An 18,035-nucleotide genomic window follows, 5' to 3' on the forward strand; every position below is an offset into this window, starting at 1 on the left:
ATGAGGTTGCAAAACCAAAAAAAGGGCTTTAGTACGTCAGTAAAAAGTAGGTAGGAGTATTTAAAACAAGAAAATGATAAGGGTGCCCATACTTATGCACCTGTCAAATTTTGTTTGAATGCAGATTGCACATTTTCTGTTAGCACAATAAACCTCATTTCAAGGCAGAAACATTACTGTGTCCAACAGTTATTACATATATCAAACTGAAATAGCTGTTGCAAAAACACCAATTTTTATAAAACATTAAGCTTAAGATTAATAGGGGTGCCCAAACTTTTTCATATAACTGTATGTGCAGAAACATTAAAAAAACACATATTAAAGAAAACTGAACCATAGAAGGTGATAAATGCTAAATATTTAATATTGCAGTATAAAACTGAACAATGACTGGCATACAGCTACATAATAAAACCAATAATTAAATTACATTGCTACCGAACTAGTGCAGAAATAGATTAAAAGAAGAGCTGGCATCGGGTCAAAAGTGGGCAGCTTTTGCTCTTTTTTTATTCCTGACGTTCATGAGTATGATGGCTTTTTCTGATTCCAGAGATATGGTCCTTTTTATTTAATGCTAATTTTTGTTAGCCTTTACCAAGGGGGAGTGACGCACAAGGAAATAATACAGTGCAGACTAAAGACACGTCCCTAGAGAATCCTGTGTGCAACACCCCTTTGGTGAAGATCAGACAAATTTGCACTAAGTATAAAGGCCGATATCTCTGGAACCATATGGCGTATTTAAAATAAACACAAAAAATCCTGAATGCTCAGTCTAGCAGTGGGAATAAAATAAGGGAAAAATGTCCACTTTTGACCTGGAGCAAAGTCCTCCTTTGGCCGTGTGCCCACAATGCGTTTTTTAAGTGTTTCCGCAGAGGCAAAAACGCTGCAGAAACGCTTAAAAAACACTTGGTAGAAGGTTTTCCATGTTCCCCAATGATAATCCGCATGTACAATCCACATGTACAATCCACATGCGTTTTTTTCTGCCAGGGAGATGCAGAAACACTCAGGAAAAATCCGCAGCATTTCTGCATCGTGGGCACATAGCCTTAAAAGTGCAGTTAGTTTGTATACAGTAAAAATCTCACGTCACAAGTCAGATGATGTGCCAGGTATACAGCGATTGGTATTGACTTCGGAGTAAGCTCTTATTGTTCATATTATATTCAGTTCATCCTATTTCACTACTGTTTCATCACAGATATATTATAAGGCATTTATATTTTATACAGTAAAATTGTAATAGTGCAGAGTTATTGTACAGAAAAAGTGCGGTATATTTTTTTTTTTACTTTTTTTAAATGGTAATATTCAGATACATATGAAAATGTTAACATCAATGAAGTGCTATAATTCTATAATTTAAAATCTTAGTATCAAGTTTTTACATTTTCTCAAAGCAATATGCCATACACAATCCTGTACAACAGGAATACATCATAATAATGAAATCAATAGTAAGCTTATGATCAACTTCCGAAGTGCTGAGTGCTAGTTATATTTTTTAAATAACATGCCCCTTAATGGAAATATTCAGGAGGTTTTGCTTAATCTGAAACAGCATAATATAGGGGCAGAGATCCTGATTCCAGAGATGTCACTTACTGGGCTGCCTGTGGTTTTGACAAAATCACTCCTTTTATCAGCAGATTATCACTAGAGGAAGAGTAAACCTGCTGACATGTGGTCTTTTCATTCATGAGCTCTGTATAACCCCGCCACTGGTTCGCAGCTTTCTGCCTATGCACAGTGTACACAAGAAGCTGCCAATCAGTGGTGTGGGTGGTATTATACATAGCTCAGCATTTAGAGAACTGGTATTTCTGCAGCAGATAAAACAGTAATTTTATCAAAATTTCAGCAAGCAGCCTAGTAGGCACTTTAATTTAAAGGGAATATGTCAGTAAGATCAACCCGCCAAACTGCACATATAGGAATGCAGGTCTCTGAAATGTGAATCAATCTTATTCATATACATCTTTTATCTATTGCTGTATTTTTTGAGAAACGAGCTTTTTTATTCATATGCAAATTAAGTGTTAAGTGCTCTTGGTTTAACAGAGCACTTAACAAAACTTTGCTTACAGAAGCCTATCACCATCTGATTTCCTTGCCTGGGGCATGGTGAGACACAGACAGCGAGCTATCAATCAAGCTAAAGAGGCTGGTGCTGGGTGGCGGAAACAGCCTAAGGAGCCAGAGGCTTGTTAAATGCTCTTAAAAAGCACATGACAGCTAATTTGCATATGAATAAAACATACATTTTTGGGGAATGCGGAAACAGAAGATATAAAGGTGTCAACAGATTTTTAATTCAAAAGCCTGTTTGCCCCTATATCTACGATTTTGGAGGTGTAGGGGGTTGATCTTACTGACAGATTCATTTTAGCATGCTCAAAAGATCTCTCCCTTGACATCATCTGTCGGGAATAGTTGAGCGGCCACCCAAATCAGCGGGGTCTGGACTGATGTAATGTGTATGGGAGCTGTTAGTGTTGACAGGTAGAAATTACAAGACAAGCATTGACATTGAGTTTATTATCTATATAGGATTAGCCCAGTATTTTTTATTGTTCCTTTTTTGCACATGAGGCATTTTGAAGGAATCAGGAGAAGGTGGTCAATATTCAGCCACCTTCTGTTTTCCAGGGTATTTCCTATATGGACACTTCTTTATCTATGTATTTCCTATATGCATACTCTTTTACTGGAGAAAATGGACTGCTATGTATTGCTGGAATAATATATCACCGCCATCACTGTCTTCATCTGAAAGTGCTCTGGACCTAAGATATAATCTTCAAATTTCATAAGTATTGAACTATCAGAAACAGAACTGTTGTACATCACAGGCCCGAATGCTTATTGATCCAGTTCCGCAAATATGTGACTCTGGAGTAGACACCAGGCTTATTCCTTAAGGCGCATCCATATCCGAAGCTGACAATTCCAATAAGCGTCCACTTGCCGTTATTTTGTGTAGTTACCAGCGGACCTCCAGAATCCCCCTTAGTAAGAGAAAATATAGGAAACAGCACATTATTTCACCTATAAAGTTAAGAGCTACATCCAATCATTGTGAACAGACAATGAGCTTTTATAAATGCCAAGACCCATTCCCATTATATTATATAATACACCTATAGACTTTTATTAAAGGGAATCTGTCAGCAGGTTTTTGCTACATCATCTGAGAGCAGCATGATGTAGGAAAAGAGACCCAGATTCCAGTGATGTATTACTTTGTTTGCTGGCTGCAGCAGTTGTGACACAATCAGAGTTTTTAGATGTTGCATGTAGCAAAGCTGAGAAAGATAACCCCGCTCACACCAGGCTCTGTGTGTACTTTGTCTATAGACAGTGAGCAGCTTATTAGAGGAGGGGGCGTGGTCAGACCAAGGATCATGTGAGCTGTAGTCCAGGCAGTGATAATCTCCTAGTGTTCAAACATTAATTGTATTAAAACAACAGCACACAGCAGAAAAAATGACACATCCCTGAAATAAGTATATCATCTCCTACCTCATGTTGTTCTCAGATTGCATAGCAAAAACCTGCTGACAGATTTCCTTTAATTACATGTATGCCAGCATGCCAGGAGCGGGCATAGACAGAAGAGGGCCCCTGTGCAAGAACATTATATGGGCCCTTTGCAGTCCAGTAGATCATCATAATGCACATTTCCACCTGGATTGGAGGCAGAAGTGGGCCCCTAACCACCTGGCCTACTAGGTGCATTAATGATATTCCGCCCCTGGTGCACACAGTGTAGTTAGTATATAACTAATACTCCCTAACTTACCTGACAGGCGTCAATTCCCCCCTCAACGTATCCAGCACATATCATGGATGGATGGATTACATATCCATACATTTGGGGGCTACCACATAGATTGGAACTGATTATCTTTACTTCAGCTTGCTGTAGAGTTGGCGAAGATGGGCCTGAAAAAGGAGAAAATAAAAATAAAATTTGATTTTACACTGCCAAAGCTACCAGGGAATTCACGTTTTGTTTAGAAGGTTATCATATTTAGTTACTTAGAATAGTCTAGATTCTCGGTTTATATTGTTCTGTACACATATAGCATCTTGTAGTAAATCTCTAGCTGTTCACTAGTAGATGTGCAATAGTATTAGATCACATTCTCACTACTGTCATAGGCTCTGTTTGGAGGCTGCGTGAGTACTCTTGGCAGATGTGGGGTTACTGTAGACCAGCTATACATGGTGGTTTTTGTTTTCAACCAAACACTACACAAGTGAGAACAGAGGCTTACAGTTTAACTGTCGTTTTCATTTTTTTTGCCCCATAAATTAATAGTGCAAGTGAAAATAAGAAATTTTGTAATATATCTTATTAGAGAAATCTGATTTTTTTCTCCACCAAAACTAATCATTCATTGTCAAAATTCTCAATTCACAAGTAAGATCTGTGAATATAGATTTTCCCATTATGAGATAAGAGATGACAGTTGGTGCTTATGAAGTTCTATGGAGAACTGTAACTGTTGCAGCAGAATCTGTGTCTGCCTCTAACTCCTCCCTGCTCTTCCTCCTGCTCCCTTTTCCACAGAATTTTAAAAGCACCAACTGTCGTCCTGTCTCAGTAATGGGGAAATCTGTCTTCATGGAGTAAGATTTTACCCATAAATTGAAAGTACAAGATTAATCTAGGAGGTGAAAGAAGCAAATTTATCTAATATATATATATATATATATATATATATATATATATATATATACAGTTATATGAAAAAGTTTGGGCACCCCTATTAATCTTAAGCTTAATGTTTTATAAAAATTGGTGTTTTTGCAACAGCTATTTCAGTTTGATATATGTAATAACTGTTGGACACAGTAATGTTTCTGCCTTGAAATGAGGTTTATTGTACTAACAGAAAATGTGCAATCTGCATTCAAACAAAATTTGACAGGTGCATAAGTATGGGCACCTCACCAGAAAAGTGACATTAATATTTAGTAGATCCTCCTTTTGCAAAAATAATAACCTCTAGTCGCTTTCTGTAGCTTTAAATGAGTTCCTGGATCCTGGATGAAGGTATTTTTGACCATTCCTCTTTACAAAACAATTCCAGTTCAGTTAAGTTTGATGGTCGCCGAGCATGGACAGCCCTCTTCAAATGATCCCACAGATGTTCAATGATATTCAGGTCTGGGGACTGGGATGGCCATTCCAGAACATTGTAATTGTTCCTCCGCATGAATGCCTGAGTAGATTTGGAGCGGTGTTTTGGATCATTGTCTTGCTGAAAGATCCATCCCCTGCGTAGCTTCAACTTTATCACTGATTCTTGAACATTATTGTCAAGAATCTGCTGATACTGAGTGGAATCCATGCGTCCCTCAACTTTAACAAGATTCCCGGTGCCGGCATTGGCCACACAGCCCCAAAGCATGATGGAACCTCCACCAAATTTTACTGTGGGTAGCAAGTGTTTTTCTTGGAATGCTGTGTTTTTTTTGCCGCCATGCATAACGCCTTTTTGTATGACCAAACAACTCAATCTTGGTTTCATCAGTCCACAGGACCTTCTTCCAAAAAGAAATTGGCTTCTCCAAATGTGCTTTTGCATACCTCAGCCGACTTTGTTTGTGGCGTGCTTGCAGAAACGGCTTCTTTCGCATCACTCTCCCATACAGCTTCTCCTTGTGCAAAGTGCGTTGTATAGTTGACCGATGCACAGTGACACCATCTGCAGCAAGTTGATGCTGCAGCTCTCTGGAGGTGGTCTGAGGATTGTCCTTGACTGATCTCACCATTCTTCTTCTCTTCCTTTCTGATGTTTTTCTTGGCCTGCCACTTCTGGCCTTAACAAGAACTGTCCCTGTGTTCTTCCATTTCCTTACTATGTTCCTCACAGTGGAAACTGACTGGTTAAATCTCTGAGACAGCTTTTTGTATCCTTCCCCTGAACAACTATGTTGAATAATCTTTGTTTTCAGATCATTTGACAGTTGTTTTGAGGAGCCCATGATGCCACTCTTCAGAGGAGATTCAAACAGGAGAACAACTTGCAAGTGGCCACTTTAAGTAGCTTTTCTCATGATTGCATACATCTGGCTATGAAGTTCAAAGCTCAATGAGGTTACAAAACCAAAAAAAGTGCTTTAGTAAGTCAGTAAAAAGTAGGTAGGAGTATTTAAAACAAGAAAATGATAAGGGTGCCCATACTTATGCACCTGTTAAATTTTGTTTGAATGCACATAAAACATTTTCTGTTAGTACAATAAACCTCATTTCAAGGCAGAAACATTACTGTGTCCAACAGTTATTACATATATCAAACTGAAATAGCTGTTGCAAAAACACCAATTTTTATAAAACATTAAGCTTAAGATTAATAGGGGTGCCCAAACTTTTTCATATAACTGTATATATATAGATAGATAGATAGATATATTACAAAGTTGATTACTTTTATGTGTACTATTGATTCATGAAAGAAAAAGTAAAACAACGGTTACCCTTTAAGCTGAGGTATGGCAAATGGCTATCTCTACCAATTCCCCCATACACATGAGCACTCAGATTGACCTAGGCGTTCATGTGTTTTCAGTGGGGAAATCATCATCTTTTCATCATTTCCTGAAAACAAAAGGGCTGACCTTTGAAATTCCAATGGCCAGACATCATTTGTTGGGGGAGAGTCAGGAAGTCACCATGCATATCAGATGGTTGGTCAGTCCTGTTGAAATTGGCTTTCATTTTTTGTATATGGGCACCATTAAGGGGAATTTGACAGCTGCTTTTTGCTATGCAATCTGAGAGTAGCATGATGTGGGGGCTGAGAGTCTGATTCTAGTTATTTGTCATTTATTAGCCGGTGTGTTGCTGTTTCAATCAAATCAGTGTTTTATCAGCAGGAGATTATCACTACAGGAATAGGTGTCTCTTGCCTTCTGGTCAACTGCTCTGTGCAACCCCGCCCCCACCACTGATTAGCCGCTTCCATTCAATGTATTGGTACACAGAAATCAGCCAATCAGTGGTGTGGGCTGAGCATTCTGAGCATTACTGGATCTGAATCAGAGAAAACAGTGATTGTTTTAAAATAACAGCATGTATACCAGCATATAACATATTACTGGAATCAGGGTCTCAGCCCCTACATCATGCTGCTCAGATTACATAACAAAAACTTGGTGATGGGTTCCCTTTAAGCGCATTAGATTAAGCCTTCTGGACCGCTAATTTCAGTAGGTCCAGTTGACCATCCTCTGTGTATGGAGGGCTCTATACATAGACCTTTGCACCATAATGAGAGCTGAGTGCACAGGGATGGTTTTGATGGACTAAATGCTTATCCAAAATATTCTACTTTACAGGATGCAATTACAAGGATACATTAAAATAAAAAAAGTTGGAAGGACAAGACCATACTTAGTGTTGGGTCATGTTCACATGTTCAGTATTTTACCTCAGTATTTGTTGCCAAAATCAGGAATGGAACAATCAGAGCAAAAGTATAATAGAAATACGTCACCACTTCTGTATTTATCACCTACTTTAGACTTACAAATACTGATGTAAAATACTGACTGAATACTGAACATGTGAACATGCGCTTAGTCTACACCTGGCGGTCACTATGTACCCAGGTGCACCCGCAATGTAGCTGAACAACTGTTGCGATTTTACCAGAAATCAGTCCTTTTTTTGAATTGATTGGTAATGGCTACATGGGATTGCAGTTTAACCACGTGGCCATTAACTCATTATTTTGTATATTTTTATATATAAAATCTTATTAGCCATTTGGCATGGTACGTATTCCCCTGATGAAGCCACACATTTGGTGATACACCTGGGGTTTTCACACCCCTATCTGCTCTGTTTATTTCTCTATACAGGTTGCCTCAGCATGTGTATCACTTGATCCTTCTGATGATCCCAGCTTTGCTGTGCTGCTAGAATGTTAGATTGTTTTTTTTGATTTTCTATAACCATGTTTCTTGCATACATATTATGGTGTATTAGATATTTAAGTACAGTTTTACATGGGCAGTGTTATATCGGATGACACAATTTGTATATGTTCTAAGAACATTTATTATTCAAGTGGGATATTTATTGTGCCTGTGCCTATATGTTTTACTAATTTTCAATTTTGGCATTTATTTTATGTCCTTTCTTGTTGTGTATGTATTATATCCAGCGTGCAATACACCAGCACTTTATCACATTCAGTCGCCATCACTGTTGTTGGGCTTTCTGTATTATATGGCAGATAGGGTGGACTGAAGCTTTATCATTGCTTTCTGTTCAATTTATTTTACAGCCTTTCGGCTTTTTAATTGGTTTTATGTGTATGTTTCTTTGGCTTATATGTTATTAAATATTTATATATCTAATTTATAAGGTGATCCCTTGTTTTTTGCATACGACTCCTTTTTTCTTCATATATTGCAATTTTTGGTATGTGCAGGGCTGATCCCTTTCAATTGCAAAACCACGTGGCCATGAACAATCATTGTAAAAATAGGAAATTAGCAGTAACCACATATTGCTTCTTTTCTCAGAATTGCTGGGGCGAGGCTGTTTTGGGTAACACATTTATATATGTCCCATATATATAATACACAGCTAATTAATACAAGGCATTTCAATTATAATATGTATGGTACTGACCTTCGGATACTAGTGCTCCCCATCCCGTCACGTAACATGACTTATCATCCGCAAAGTTCTCGGCCGTACTTGGCAGACATACACATTGGGTGTTTTGGTTATAGTTAACTGGATCAGACAACTCAAGAAGCGCAATGTCATTTTGGTGCGTTTCGCTGCTGTAAGGTTCATAGATTATAATTTGTTTGAGCTTTAATCCATATTCCGGCTTGGATGAAATTTTACCTAGAACTACTGTCCACTTATCAACGCTGTTATCACTGAGAAGGAGACATAAAAATAATAAAGACATGAAAAATGAGCACTTCAGTGTAACATACAACATACGATGCATAAGGCCATATTCACAAGGGCATTTTTATCTACTGCCCTATTCCTAGTGTTTTCCCATATATAGATTCCATGTACATCTGCATAAATTCCTCTTTCCGCCGGCTTTGTGGTTAATGACAATGCATTATATGATTTGTCGGCTTATAGTAAATCCTCCAAAATGTTTCTGTGGCGCCCCTGAGGGTTCGACCGCCAAAGGGATGCTGCACTTCTTTAATGGAGTGTGGTGTTCCTCCTCTGAGGTAAGGCCAGTGTGATAGTCGTGACTTTTGCATCCAACACCACACTTCTCCACCAGAGGGAGCTAGTATGCACTAGGTGCTGCTCCCCTGGTTACAGGGAGGCTGGGGAACACAAAGTGGTAGGAACCAGTTAGTGGGTGAGGGTGGAGGACTTACAAGTTAGTTACACTTTAGAATTCTTATTTAATTCAAAGCCATCTTTGATCTTGGCCCTTCGTCCTTTTGCTGGTCCTCGTTAGTCAAGTTCATGTGGTCGTACTGAGCTGTCAACTACTGTGTGTAATGTGACCTCCCTCCGGGAGCGCAGATCCTGTGTGGGCCTGCACCGGCAAGGGACACAGCCCTCGCACCTTAGCCTTGGGACGAGAGGTAGGTTGTAGACAAAGAATGTCTCAACCGGGCCAAGGACCAGGATCAAGAAGGCCCGGAGCTTAAGAGTGTGGCTCCACAGCAAATGGATCCCAGGCAGGATGCAGATGGAGCGGTGTACGCCACCTGTCCTCGCCATGCTGATATATTCAGAGGGACTCCGGCTGCAAGAGGGGTACTGGCGCCCGACACCCGACCTTGCTACTCTAAGTCATGGACGGGAAAGCCCGGTAGGCCCAGAGGATCCCACCTGGTATCGGACGGAGCAGAGCTGCCACCCGTGCCCTTGTTCTGAGAGGAGTTCAGAGGGAGACCCAGCCTATTCACACACACGGACAGGAAAGGATTCAGTCTGTAGTTCAGGAATCCTCTGGTGTAAGGTCGCGACTGAATGCTGGACTTACTTGGAGGTTGTCGGACCCCCTTCCCTGGTGACCGCAGGACCTCATGGGGAGCAGGGAGTTGCCTTCCTTCTGCCATCTCTAAAGTGAGTAAAGCCTTGGAAGTTCACCCCTATGGCCTCCGGACTGTTTATTCTGCGCCACACCGCACGACGCGGCGCCCATCTCCCTCTACTGCCACCCAATCCTCCCGTCCCTCTGCCCTGAGGCCTTGCTCCGCCTGTGGGGAGCAGTGAGAACTTAGGCCGCCATGACACCAGGCCTCGGTGGACTGTAGCGGCGCTGGTGACCCTTCACCAGGCACCACAGGTGGCGTAGTCATTAAATAAGCCGCTCAACCCGGATGAGCCCACAACATCTTCCTTTTCATGTGACGGCCCTTAGCACGGGTCGGGTCCGGGCCACGGCTGCACTCCATCTCTTCATCTCAGGACCCGACACCGAGTCCCCCATCACCCAGGGTAAACTCAAAACTAAAAGGGCTTTTTCGAGAATGAGGCGTCACATTACAATTCTAATTAGGTGCAAACCCTGCCCCTCTGCACCATGCACGGTATGTGATGCACTCTGCATAGTGGGAGCAAAATCATTTTGATATACCCTACAGTATTTCTTGTTTCTAAAGTGGCATTATAACCATACCATCCCCGAGAGCAAAAGTCATTTTTGGCCATAGTGCACCTTTAAGTGCCAACTCCAGTGTTTCAGCTACAGTGCCCCCATAAGTATTAGCCATATTGCAACCACACCAACTTCAGCTACAGTGCCCCCACGAGTATTACCCATATTGCACTCATACCATCTTCAGCTACAGTGCCCCCATGAGTATTACCCATATTGCACTCATACCATCTTCAGCTACAGTGCCCCCATGAGTATTACCCATATTGCACTTATACCATCTTCAGCTACAGTGCCCCCATAAGTATTACCCATATTGAGCTCATACCATCTTCAGCTACAGTGCCCCCATAAGTATTACCCATATTGAGCTCATACCACCTTAAGCTACAGTGCCTCCAGTAAGTATTAACCATATTGCCCCATAACAATTTCAGCTACAGTGCCCCCATAAGTATTACCCATATTGCACTCATGGGGGCACTGTAGCTGAAGATGGTATGAGTGCAAAATGGGTAATACTTATGGGGGCACTGTAGCTGAAGATGGTATGAGTGCCATATGGGTAATACTTGTGGGGGCACTGTAGCTGAAGATGGTATAAGTATTACCCATATGGCACTCATACCATCTTCAGCTACAGTGCCCCCATAAGTATTAACCGTATTGCACCCATACCAATTTCAGCTACATTGCCCCAATAAATATTAACCATATTGCCCCATAATAACTTCACCTACAGTGCCCCCATAAGTATTAACCGTATTGCACCCATACCAATTTCAGCTACATTGCCCCAATAAGTATTAACCATATTGCCCCCATAATAACTTCACCTACAGTGCCCCCATAAGTATTAACCGTTTTGCACCAATACCAATTTCAGCTAGAGTGCCACCAATAACTGAATCTATAACATTACACCTCCATATATGCCAGCAACATAGCACTGGAAGCTTGGAAGACATTATTTTGCTATCTGCCCCCTTTAATACGCATCTGTGCACCTGCAATATAGAGCTGAATAGTTAGCATATGGATCTTTGCTGTTATCATCACCTTCTAATCTCTATTACGTCCCATGCCGCTTTATCCTGTACAGTCAGTGCAACACAAAAGATTGCAGGCAAAATACATCTAGAATATACTGAATATTCTCATTTGTTCTGATCAAAACCAAGTAAATGTCTTATCGTTCCAATGGTGAATGCATTAAGTGGAATGGAGAAGAGCACTTACTTATCAAAGCAGTGAGCAGCAGTGAGGAGCCAGGTATTGCTGATTAGTGACGCGCCACACTTATGGATCCTATTAAGGCGCAGACTGGCCTGCCAGGGCCATGACCCCAAAGATGCTGCTTCACCTCCTACTATCCTGCTCGATACTGACGGCCCTCCAACGCCACAGTCTGTTCAGAAATGAATTCAATATGGTGTCAGGTAATGTATATAAAATGTTAGTCATGTATTGCTTCACACATAAAGGGCTATTCTCAGATCAAAGGTTATCCTCTATCCATAGCATAGGAGATAACTTACTGATCACTGGGGGGAGTCCGACGGCTGGGACCCCCAGAGATCTTCAGAACAGGGCTCTGGATCTCAGACTTTGTGGAGCCAATTCTAAATGGAGTGGAGGTGCCTATGCTTGATCATTCATTGTATATAGGACTGCCAGAAAACGCAGAGAACAGCACCCCGCATTGCCACAGACAAGGAATGGAGCAGAGGTCGTCCATTCTCAGCTCCACTGTACTGTGATGGGGCTCGGCAGATCCCCACTCTCAGAATTGCTTGGGGTACCAGTGGTTAGATCCCCAGCAATCAGTAGGGATCAGGAATAACACTTTAACCTCATACATCCTATTAAAGATTACTAAATATAAGGTGACAGTCCACCCTTGAAGTCTCTAATCACTAAAACTGCAGGCTGCAGCCTGACCTATAGGACTGCAATGTAAACAGCAGCAATGTTTGGAGTGATAGTCAGTGGCCACTTGGGGGAGCCCTTGATCTACTAATGTGAATATGTGGGAAAGCGAAAAGGAGGAGGGAAGGAGAAAAGGAAGATGAAAGGAGAAAACGAAGATGAAAGGAGAAAAGGAAGATGAAAGGAGAAAAGGAGGAGGGAAGGAGAAAAGGAGGAGGGAAGGAAAAAAGGAGGAGGGAAGGAAAAAAGGAGGAGGGAAGGAAAAAAGGAGGAGGGAAGGCGAAAAGGAAGATGAAAGGAGAAAAGGATGAGGGAAGGAGAAAAGGAGGAGGGAAGGACAAAAGGAGGAGGGAAGGCGAAAAGGAAGATGAAAGGAGAAAAGGAAGAGGGAAGGAGAAAAGGAAGAGGGAAGGGGAATAGCAAGAGGGAAGGGGAATAAGAGGAGGGAAGGGGAAAAGGAGGAGGGAAGGGGAAAAGGAGGAGGGAAGGAGAAAAGGAGGAGGGAAGGGGAAAAGGAGGAGGGAAGGAATGTGAACTAATAAGCATTACTTTTTATTATTATAAATGAAAATGTATATAATAAAGTAAGGACCTGGCGATCAGTCTGCGGCCTTATTGGTTGGAAATTGACTGCAGTCCCAAAATATATTAGTGCAGCCAAAAATTAAACAAAAACTCTACATCAATCATCGTAGTTATGAACTATTAAAGAGATAATGACCCCCCATGGATGTTGCTCCTATTTGGCATCACTATACTGTTGGAATTAAATTTATAATGTGAAAGATATAGATTTAGATGTAATATAAATAACCATCATCCACCCTAATGATTTATTGTTGCTATGTTGTATTTAGTAGATTAATTATATGTCAGATAAGAGATTACTTATGATAGCGAAACATAGGTTATCTTGGTGAATTGGTTTATCATATAGATGCCAATATATTTTGGGGACGGAAAGCAACAAATATCAAGAGAAGAATAATGGCATTAAAATGTTAGAAGGTTAGTGATGCTGCTCTATACCTAATACAGATTTCCAAAGTGTCTGAAACATTGAGGCCCTATAGGGAGGTTAACCACTTCTGAAATTTGTAAAAAAAACATATTTTGCTTGTGTCGCTATTTTCTGAGACCGGTAACATTTTCATTTTTTGAAATCTGGAGCTGTGTGAGGGCTTATTTTTTGTGTCCTGAGCTGACGTTTTTGCTGATACCATTTTAGGGAAGATACGTTTTGATCACTTCTTATTGCATTTTATTGCAATATTGCGACAGCCAGAAAAAGAAATTTTGGTATTTTCACTTTTTTTGTTACGTCATTTACCGATCAGATTAATTTATTTTATTTTTAATAGATCGGACATTTCTGAACACGATACCAAATATGTGTATTTTTTATTTTTCTCCAAATTGTTTTATTCTTAACCCCTTACCGACATGATACAAAAAATCAAAATGACAGAATTATGTTTTTTTGGTCGACGAAACATTGCAATAAAATGCAATAACAGGCGATCAAAACATCGCATCTACCCAAAAATGGTATAAAAAAAGTCAGCTCAGTGCGGAAAAAATAATTGCTCACCCGACCCCAGATCCCAAAAAATGAAGATGCTACGGGACTCGGAATATGGCGACTTTATTTATTTATTTTTTAACAAACTTTGGATTTTTTTTTACCACTTAAATAAAGAAGAACCTATACATGTTTGGTATCTACGAACTTGTAATGACCTGGAGAATAATAACGGCAGGTCAGTTTTAGCATTTAGTGAATATTGTTTAAAAAAAAAAAACAACAACTGTGGAATTGCACTCTTTTTGCAGTTTCACCGCACTTGGAATTTTTTTTACTATCTTCCAGTACATGATATGGTAAAACCAATGGTGTCGTTCAAAAGTACAACTTGTCCTGCAAAAAATAAGCCCCAAATGGCCATATTGACCTAACAATAAAAAAGTTATGGCTCTGGGAAGAAAGGGAGCAAAAAATGAAAGCTCAAAAACGAAAATTGGCCCGGGGGTAAAAGGGTAATGCGGTGGAAGGGGTGATTTTAACTTTTGTGATTTGGGGTTTTCTTTTCATATTTTTCAAAGAAAAATTTCACTTTTTACTTTATTTAATAGTCCCCTTAGAGGACTTGAAGCTGCGATCGCTTGTGCTATACATAGGTGTGCATCAGCTCTGTTGCACACGTTGCTGTTAAAGACACATGATAGCTGATTAAATCAGCCATCATGTACGGGGAAAGAAGTTGGCTCACACGCCAGGGTTAAAAAAAATTGAGTTGGGCTAGAGACACATTGTCAGGAGCTTGGTAGGTATATGTCCAATGGTGGCCACAGTCAAGATGGATACTGAGGCATTGGTCAACAATAGTGATCATTATAAAAAAAAACATATACCCCATAGTATATCTCTGTAGGCTCTCGGTACCGGAAAACACAGTCTGCTTTCCTATACCGTTAAACAATATACAGTTAAACAAATGGTATACAGACGCATACTGGCCAGACAAGGCCAAAAAAACACACTTGGCCTTTGTCTGGCAAATAATGGCCTATTGGAAAGTTGGAGTATATGTTGGGAAAAGCTCCTAACATGCACATGACGCTAAGTCCACAGACACAATGTACACTGAGCCTTACGTAAGGATCAATGTTGAAGAATGTTAGGTAAAATCCATCGTTAGGGTATGTGCATACGACGTCTTTTTCAAGCCGATTCTGCCGAGTAAACAGCCTGAAAAACCTATCAGAAAACGCTCAAAGGAATTAATATATGCATTATTCAATGGATTGAAAAATAAAACGACTAGAGAACAACAGTAAAAAGGACTTGGAACAACGCTCAGGAAACGACCAAAAAAAAGACATAAAAGGCGCTTCAGGAAAAAAAATGGCAGAGTTTCTTTAAAAATTCTGCTTGAACAACTCGATGGGTTCACCTAAGTTTACAAGATGTCGTGTGCACATAGTCTTGTGAGGTAAATGAATGTTTCTGTTTTTCATAGGCAAAAATATGTTGTTTCTTCCAGTAAGAGAATAAGCAAGAAGAATTTCTATATAATTGAGGAAGAAAATATCCAGGAGATGGTATTAAACATTGTCTAGAATATATGTCCTTTCTACATCTCCACCGACAGTGTATATAGAACAGGGGGTTTGCCCAAAGTTATATAGAGGATCAGACCAGGTGAGACGTTGACTGAATCAGATCACGTGAACATACAGTATGTTCTCTCAGTTGTCAAAAAATGTCAGAAAGGAACATAAAAATTATCAACTGATTTATTCTAAATGTTTTATAAGAATAGCAATAAAATAAATGAGGTTACATCATCTTACCATTATAGAGAAGGTTTTCTGCATTCTCGACTGTGATTTCTAAAGGAAAGATTAACATTTATTCTATCATTGGGTTCATAAAGGACTTTTATATATACTACATATTACTTATTACATATCCGTAGTAATTATTCGAAACATGATCTCAAGAACCCCAACCAACCAGCCCAGAGGATGGGCAATAAGCCTTACGGAGAACCCCTGTAAACTGGCCATATACGATAGATTAAAAGTACACTCCTCAACATTCAGATTGCAACATTAAGAAGGAAAAGTTGTGTAATTATTGAAATAGGAAGATGGATAGACATGCTAATGATATGCAAATTGTGAAAAAATAGAAACAACATTTTTAAAACATTTCACTGTATTCAGTATCAAGTATGAGCCTCATGTGCCAAAATTCCTGCACTCACACACCTTGGCTGCTATCCATGAAGCTATTAATGGTTGTCTGAGGAATGTTCTGCCATGGTGAATTCATTTGGATATGGAAATCATCAAGATCCGCTGCTGGCAGCTCACTTTGTAATTCCTGACCAATGATGTCTTATATGAACTCGATGGGACACAAGTCTGGGGACACTGCAGGCCATAGTAGCAGGTTTACCCCACGCAGGCTGCTCATATTAGAATGACACAACCTAAAATTAGACACATCAAATTCAAGGTACGATCATAAAATCACTAAATATATTAAATCATAAAGATTAAAAACAAATATAGAAAATAAGGGGACAAGGGGTAAAAAATATCAGAGGTAAAGGGCATACAGAGGGGAAAAAATATATATGTCAATGAAAATCAATAATAAATAGAGACTCGCATGTCCAAATACATAACAACTGAAACCACAATGGGAAATGTCACTAAGATGTGTGGCTGCCAACAATATACATCAAAAATCTAAATTCGAGCAAAAGCATGAGGGGAAAGATGGAAAAATCTATATATAAATAGATAGATATGTGAATAAATAAAGTGCACAGTGCTACATGTAAACTAATGATGCCCCCAGCTAAATGCTCCAAGGTTTAGGTATGTATCAAGGTATCTAGCCAGTGACCATTTAACAGTTGTAGGAAGAGAATTGAGCCCATAATAAAAAAGAGCTGATATGACATAGATGTGTATACTAACCCCCAGGATGCCGCACCTCACATCTGACGCGCATTGACAAAGGACCTTGACAAAGCATCAGTGAAACGCGCGTCGGATGTTAGGTGGGGCATCCTGGGGGTTAGTATACACATCTATGTCATATCAGCTCTTTTTTATTATGGGCTCATTTCTCTTCCTACAACTGTTAAATGGTCACTGGCTAGATACCTTGATACATACCTAAACCTTGGAGCATTTAGCTGGGGGCATCATTAGTTTACATGTAGCACTGTGCACTTTATTTATTCACATATCTATCTATTTATATATAGATTTTTCCATCTTTCCACTCATGCTTTAGCTCAAATTTAGATTTTTGATGTATATTGTTGGCAGCCACACATCTTAGTGACATTTCCCATTGTGGTTTCAGTTGTTATGTATTTGGACATGCGAGTCTCTATTTATTATTGATTTTCATTGACATATATATTTTTTCCCCTCTGTATGCCCTTTACCTCTGATATTTTTTACCCCTTGTCCCCTTATTTTCTATATTTGTTTTTAATCTTTATGACTTAATAAATTTAGTGATTTTATGATCGTACCTTGAATTTGATGTGTCTAATTTTAGGTTGTGCATTTTGATTGACACACAAATAGTATTATTCTGCTTTAATAGCTAATTTTTGTGGTCACATTAGAATAAGCAACATGCGGCCTGGCGTTGTCGTATTGAAAATGATTCCAAGCTGTTAGTGCACCTGGAATGAAGACTAGAGGGCTCTTACTCCCAGACCACAATGCTGGGAGTAAGACCAATGTGGCGTTACCTCTTGAAGGTCTATTCATGCCACTGCCCACGTGGTCTCCAGACCAATCTACGCCTATAATTGTTTTCAAGGCAAAAGTGGAACTCATGGCTGAAGAGGATACATCTCCATTTCAGTCTGTAATGCTGTCTTCCTCTGCACCATGATGGCTTTTGAGAGCAATGGTTTGATGTCAGTAGAACACCTG

At 39.8% G+C, this 18,035-nt stretch overlaps 1 protein-coding gene across 2 annotated transcripts in view; it reads right to left on the reverse strand.

The window, feature by feature from the left end:
• Positions 1-341: 341 nt before the first annotated feature.
• LOC141152606 (transmembrane protease serine 11C-like) overlaps positions 342-18,035 on the reverse strand; it is a 53,857-nt gene continuing 36,163 nt past the window's right edge. For both annotated transcript variants that reach the window (XM_073637168.1, XM_073637161.1), the window contains 5 exons: positions 15,915-15,953; positions 11,871-12,039; positions 8,666-8,925; positions 3,815-3,957; positions 342-3,020 (listed from right to left, as the gene is read on the reverse strand). In XM_073637168.1, the coding sequence (XP_073493269.1) occupies positions 2,859-3,020; positions 3,815-3,957; positions 8,666-8,925; positions 11,871-12,039; positions 15,915-15,953 (773 nt within the window). In that variant the 3' untranslated portion in view covers positions 342-2,858. The remainder of the gene's footprint in view (positions 3,021-3,814; positions 3,958-8,665; positions 8,926-11,870; positions 12,040-15,914; positions 15,954-18,035) is intronic.

This window comes from Phyllobates terribilis, unplaced genomic scaffold (genome assembly GCF_046119375.1).
Source record: "Phyllobates terribilis strain yellow unplaced genomic scaffold, ASM4611937v1 Scaffold_1__5_contigs__length_1240528914, whole genome shotgun sequence".
Lineage (NCBI taxonomy): Eukaryota > Metazoa > Chordata > Amphibia > Anura > Dendrobatidae > Phyllobates > Phyllobates terribilis.